This window comes from Fukomys damarensis, unplaced genomic scaffold, assembly GCF_012274545.1.
Source record: "Fukomys damarensis isolate Sample0158 unplaced genomic scaffold, DMR_v1.0_HiC HiC_scaffold_34, whole genome shotgun sequence".
Taxonomy (NCBI): Eukaryota; Metazoa; Chordata; class Mammalia; order Rodentia; family Bathyergidae; genus Fukomys; species Fukomys damarensis.
Window position 1 is genome coordinate 19,597,206 of NW_022900946.1, and position 6,756 is coordinate 19,603,961.

At 40.4% G+C, this 6,756-nt stretch overlaps 1 protein-coding gene across 1 annotated transcript in view; it reads left to right on the plus strand.

The window, feature by feature from the left end:
* Positions 1-6,756, plus strand: part of Crebbp (CREB binding protein) — a 132,875-nt gene that overhangs the window by 83,033 nt on the left and 43,086 nt on the right. The window contains exons 6-11 of the mRNA XM_010644189.3: positions 623-865; positions 2,586-2,688; positions 3,362-3,508; positions 4,246-4,363; positions 4,988-5,159; positions 5,661-5,705. Coding sequence (XP_010642491.1) covers positions 623-865; positions 2,586-2,688; positions 3,362-3,508; positions 4,246-4,363; positions 4,988-5,159; positions 5,661-5,705 — 828 coding nt within the window. The remainder of the gene's footprint in view (positions 1-622; positions 866-2,585; positions 2,689-3,361; positions 3,509-4,245; positions 4,364-4,987; positions 5,160-5,660; positions 5,706-6,756) is intronic.

Genomic DNA, 6,756 nt, shown 5'->3' on the forward strand with positions numbered 1-6,756 from the left:
TTTTTTTTTTTTTTTTTTTTTTTTTTTTATTGTTTGGTTTGGTTTTGAGACAAGATCTTACTATGTAGTTCAGGCTGACCCTGAATTCATTGTATAACACAGGCTAGTCTCAAACTTGTGGCAATCCTCCTGCCTCAGCTTCCCAAATGCTGGGATTGTAGGCATGCACCACCACATCTGGCATAGGATTCTCTAGATTTTAACACCTACGTACCATACCTATATACATACATACATACAACACACACCCTGTACTGGGGAATCAAGCCCAGAGCCTCATGCATGCTAGGTAAACACTCTACAACTGACCTATACTTCCGGCTTACTAATTTTTTAATTAAATGATTTCTGTGAGATTTTTATGGTCTGTTATTTTTATGATAGAAATACAAATTTTCTTTAAGCTTTTTGTTCCTCAGCTAATGACAAACAGAATAGGATTCTTTTCTTTCTTTCTTTTTTTCTTTTGGCACAGCTCCTTTCTCCATACCCTGTTTTAATGCTTTATAGAATGCATTGCCTTTTGATCAGATTTTATTTACTTTTCAGTAGTTTTTAAATCATTTGTGGGCTTCTCCCTCTTAACTTACCTTTTTTTTTACCTGTCTCTTTGTTGTTCTAGCCATCTTGGGGTCTCCAGCTAGTGGAATTCAAAACACAATTGGTTCTGTTGGCACAGGGCAACAGAATGCCACTTCTCTAAGTAACCCAAACCCCATAGACCCCAGCTCCATGCAGCGGGCCTATGCTGCTCTTGGACTCCCCTACATGAACCAGCCCCAGACGCAGCTGCAGCCTCAGGTTCCTGGCCAGCAACCAACACAGCCTCCAGCTCACCAGCAGATGAGGACTCTCAACCCCCTGGGTAGGTGAAGGAGCTCTCAAGACTTCCTTTGTCCACAGGTGGAAAATGGCTAACAACTCTTACTGGAACCCAAGGCTGTTTTCAATTCTAATTTTTACCTCAGATTCACTGGTTGAAATAACAGCCTTCTAAGAAAAAGCTGTGGTATCGGATGCAAGGAAGATACTAGATGCTTGTAAAAAGAGCAGCATTTACAAGGGAACTTATGCCTTGCTGCCTGCTTTGCCACATCTATCTGGATAGCTTTTACAAAGGACATCCATATTGCTCAGAATGCAAAATGTCACAAGTTAGAATCATGGTGTATCACTTGGGTGGACTCTGGTAGCCACCTTATTTGATGAAGAATGAGTAGTTGTCTGCCCTTTCCTGGCATGTCTTGATCATAGTCCACCCATTTTTTGAAGTGGCCAAGTCTGGACTCTGGTTGGTCAGCAGTAGGAATCTCAGAAACCGCTGTTGCAGGTTTCAGGGTAGATTAACATTTCCTCCTGTCCCTCCCGATCCATCAAGTGCTTCCCTTAGTAACTTGCTCACACATCTGCACAATTTTTGCCTTTTTCTAGATAATTGTTTCCTTACCATTTTTCTCTAAATGGACACAGTCATTTTAAGTTCAGGCTCATGCTGCAGGACAGTGCTTTCTGTGAAGGCATAGGTGCTATACTAGTTTCATTCTCTCCCCAACCGAACCATTATTTGAGACTCAAAAATGATTGTAAAAAGCAACCAGTTAAGCCGGGCTTGGTGGTGTGTGCCTGTTATCCCACACTTGAGAGGCTGAGTCAAGAGGATTGACACAAGTTTGAGGTCAGCCTGGGCTACATAGTGAGTTCGAGGCCAGCCTAAACTATAAAGTGAGACCCTGTCTCAAAAACCCCCCAAAAGAAAGAAAAATAACCAGTTAAAATCATCTTATACAGTGGTATCTCAGTTCATGAACTTAATTCTTTCCATAGTTCTTATTGCAAACTGAATTGGTTATGAACTGAATCACATTTTCAAATTTCTCCATAAGGTCAACATTGAACCTAACCAATAAATATAATTTGGCTTGCAACCAGAATCGTAAAAAGAATTAAATTCATAAACCAAGATCCCATTATGTATTGCTTTTTGGAAAATGAATACCTTAATAACTATCAAATTAATACTGTCTAACAGACTAGGTTGGAGCCTAATACCCAAATTCTAATATGACTCCACTTCTGTTGATAGTGTAATTTGGGAATATACTGATAACCTCTTTCTGAGTCTCAGCATATTCTTATTTTAACATGAAGATTGTAGACAAATGAGCCTTCTGTATTTTTTCCTATACTTAATTTTAGTGATTTTATTTTATAATGTGACACCACCCCCCCAGAAGGACACATAGCTGGCAGCTCACCTTAGTTGTCTAGGGTGTGACATTAATGAAGAATCAAACTCAGAGGTTGGAAGAGGGCTGTTTATAATGTTCCCCACAGCCAGAGAGTCCACTGAGCACACCGGTGAGCCTTCAGAACACCCTTGTTTAGTTACAGTGTAGCATAGGAAGGAGTTGAGAACAATTTGTACAAGTTGGTCTCCATTTTGGAAAATACAGCTCCCAGAGTTCCTGGCATACTGTCTATTACTATAATGAATCACCTATTTATGTAGTACTTTTTGTCTGTTAATAGAACTTTGGAGTATATGTTGCATCTAAGAGTTAATTGATTTCTCTTTATCTTCAAAGGAAATAACCCAATGAACATTCCAGCAGGAGGAATAACAACAGATCAGCAACCCCCAAACTTGATTTCAGAATCAGCTCTTCCAACTTCCCTGGGGGCAACCAAGTAAGACACAGGTTTCCATTGGCTCCTAAATGAGTGATAGACGGGCATGCGAATGGGTGGTGATCATATACAACTCTGAGATCCTTCTTATTGTATGGAGAAGGAAATCTTTTAAAGCAGTTGTGTCCAACCTATATCTCATAGATAGCCCTGGACACCTAGTAATGTAGTCCCACAAGATAAATTGTGCGATTTTTAGCAATATTTTTCATGGCTTAGCTGCATGGTGCTCCAACAAACTTATTAGGTGACAAGGGAACTCTGTGTCAGGGAAGGCACAGTACAGCGCTCTCTCCACCCCCTGCACCTGCCACATAGTCCATCCAGTTCGAAACCCATGGTATATCAGACATTATATGAACTTGTGATACTTGGAGAGTAAAATGCAACAGTTATCAATAATGAAGGAAGCTTTATGCTATATTTTGTATAAGGCCCAGGCAAGCCAAAAGGTTGGGCGCCTGTGCTGTAATGGACACTGGGAGCAGTGACTGCCATTTTTCTTTTTTCAATTACAAATGTAAAATAGTTTGAGTGCAATTTGAATTTTGTGCTCCATATGTTATTTTTGCTCCTTATAACTTAAACTTTTTAAGTCATGTATAGTTGAAGAGTCCATTTGAATCACTTGAGTAGCTAGATGAAGTATCCCTATTTCACCCCTCTCTCCCAGCCCACTGATGAACGACGGCTCAAACTCTGGTAACATCGGAAGCCTCAGCACAATACCTACAGCAGCACCTCCTTCTAGCACTGGTGTTCGGAAAGGCTGGCATGAACATGTTACTCAGGACCTGCGGAGCCATCTAGTACATAAACTGTATGTACCGAGGGCAGTGTTGCAGTTTTGCAGTAGATAACTGACAGTGTTCCTTGTTTACCCATTTATATCCCCCTTTCCCCCGTAACATGAACCTAGGAGCTGTGGAGGGTCACATGTGTGTTTTAGGAAGTCAGTCCCATTGCTACTAGAGCCCTGTGCAGGCATGATTTCCCAGACCCGTGGTCCCCAGTGGCAGAGGCATCCACAGAGTACAGACAGGTATGACCGGCAGCCTGACCTTTATGCCTTGTAGCTTTGGGATTATTAGCTCAAGAGCTTTCCCTTATTTTGTGGCTCAAAGCTATAGTTGTAGAAATCCCTGAGAACTGGAGGAGACTCTAAAGCCTAATGAGTACAGATCCACATAGCTAGTTAATATACAGAAAGTTAGTAGTTAACTTTCTCAAGCTAAGAATCTTAAATTGAAGGTGAAGTTAATCAAGTAGATTTCTTAAGGATTTTTCCTTATTTTGATCAATGTTTTTGTAATAGTTTAAAAATTAGAAACATGAAATCATATTTTTCTTTAAATGACTCAGCACATATCTATAACAGCAAAATATCAATGTGTAGATAAGTTGACAAGTCTGGATGTTTCCTGTGTTCATTTCATGTTCAAGAGATTTGGGGTTCCTCCCAATACCATATCATCCCAAGAGTGAAGCCATTCTGGTTTTATAGTTCTTAAGTGACTATCCAGAAAGTAAATTGATAAGAGCATGTTGTCCTTTCAGCGTTCAAGCCATCTTCCCAACCCCAGACCCTGCAGCTCTGAAGGATCGCCGCATGGAGAACTTGGTTGCCTATGCTAAGAAAGTAGAGGGAGACATGTATGAGTCTGCTAACAGCAGGGTAGGTCACCAGGCATCAATTGAACCTGTGCAGCACCTTCAGTGGGAGAGTGGCATCCATCTGGTTTGTGATCCAGAGTGAGGAAACCTGTGTGATCTGAGGACTCCTCACCTTGAGGACCTGACCAGAGAGATGTTCTGATAAGACCTGAGATTCCTGCATATTTCTCTTGTTAACTACAACGGTTACACTACATAGGTACAAAGGATATATAAAATCCTACCATGTCTTTTGGACATACTTTCATATTGGGTGTTGTTCGTGATGCCTATACTGTGTTTCTGCCTTTATCATTGAGTGCCTGAGAAGAGGTTCAATTGTGCAATGCAGTATGTTAGTACTTAGCACCTACTATTTGATAAATCCAGTAGTCATTGGGAATTCAGCAAGAATTTGATCCTTTGATTTATCAAACCCATTGTATATTTACCTCTCCCAACACTTAAAAAATTTGCCTGGGATGTAGCTTATCAGAAGAACATCTGCTTAGCATAGTCAAGGCCCTGTGTTTGATCCTCAGCACCAAAAAAAGAGAATAAAAAGCAATTAGTTTGTTAGAATTTAAGAAACAGCCCACTTGATTTTTTTAGTTTTAAGTGCTTAACAAATGTTTTTACTTTTTAGGATGAATACTATCACTTGTTAGCAGAGAAAATCTATAAGATACAAAAAGAACTAGAAGAAAAACGTAGGTCACGTTTACATAAGCAAGGCATCTTGGGTAACCAGCCAACTTTACCAGCCCCTGGGGCGCAGGCCCCTGTGATCCCACCCGCCCAGTCTGTGAGACCTCCAAGTAAGAACTGCTTCTTATACCAGTTTTTACCCTGCTGACTTGTATTTCTTCTATGGAGTGTGTGGGTTGTTTTGTTTTGGCGTTTTTTTTGTTTGTTTCTTTTTTGTTGTTTTTGGTTTTTTGAGATAGGGTCTCATTGTGTAGTTCAGGCTGGCCTTGAACTCATGGCAATCCTCCTGCCTCAGCCTCCCTAGTGCTGGGATCACAGGTGTGCACCACCACACCTGGCCTAGAGTGTTTTTCTAAGAATATAAGCTTATGTCCTACAAAAGTCTGTACTTTGGAAGCTGTGTGGCAGTGGCCTATGAGGACACTGAGTTTCTCTTGTGGGAAAGCCCTTTGGAGGGTGCCCTGGCATTATAGCACAAGTGCTTTTTGCGTCACTAACTGTGTTTTCCTTCAAGTTTGAAGTTCTCCATAGAATGTTCCTTATTACTACGTCAAAGATTAAGTAACTAGCGTGTATCTCCCTCCCTCCCTCTCTCTCTTTTGCCATTATAGATGGGCCCCTGCCGCTGCCAGTGAACCGCATGCAGGTTTCTCAAGGTATTTATTTATTATGAATCATGTTTTAGTTTAACTTTTAATAGCTATAGCATCTTTTTTTTCTTGTGCATGTTAGCCCTTTCTTCCTCTTTTTATTCCTTTTTACTGATGAAAATTTGGTTCTAAAAGTAGTATGAATCTGTCATACTTAAAAGTTGTCCTTGGAGATTATAGGAAAGATATCCAAACAGATTAGAAGAAGTGTTTAAACTTTAATGAACAGGAAGGGTATTACTCTTAGGGAGAGTCCATAAAAGGCACCTTCTGGATTGGAGTAGAAGGCATTTCTGATTGCACAGAAGGAGAGTGAGTGAATGTGTGAGTGGTGAGCACTTGCGAGCACAGTACTGGGCTTTAAGATTTAAGACAAGCTGACAGGTATTTGCTTCAGGAACCTGGGTAGTGAGATCCACACCAGGCTGGGGTTGTGGCAACTGTAAACAGCAGTTAAGGCTTTTTCTCAAGTCAAAAATACTATGGTCATTTTTGCTTGTGAGCATGGGCAGAGGCATTTGAACGCCTTTTAAGCTCTTGACACTTTGAGACCTGAGCAGTAAGGACATTTTTCCAGTTTGTAAAATGAGGTGATAACATTATTTAGATCCTAAAGAAAGAGGACTTGCTTCAGGGTACAGAATAGTTTTGGAGGGAAGAAGAGGTTTAAAGTTGTGGTGGTCTTACTATTACTGAAACAGATGTGCAGTAAACTTATCAGGGACTTGTTCAAATGGGCTAGATTTGAGGGGTAAAAGAAACCAAGATGTTGAAGAAAGTGAACCGTAGGAATGTGGCTGAATGCCATATTTGGGATGACAAGGACTATGATTTAGATAGGAAAGTGGTACTTAGAGGTGTAATGAAGCAGTGGTGAGCCAAAGATCAGTGGGAGAAATGTTTCCTAGGTAAGAACACACGAGGATCCTTGCTGGTAGAAAACTAGGTCTATGTAAATGTAGATTGCTTTAAATATTGTTTCCTAGTACCTGCATATCTCTTTCTCTTAATTAATAAAATTCTCAAGGAGGGATTTTTTTTTTTTTTTTTTTTTTTT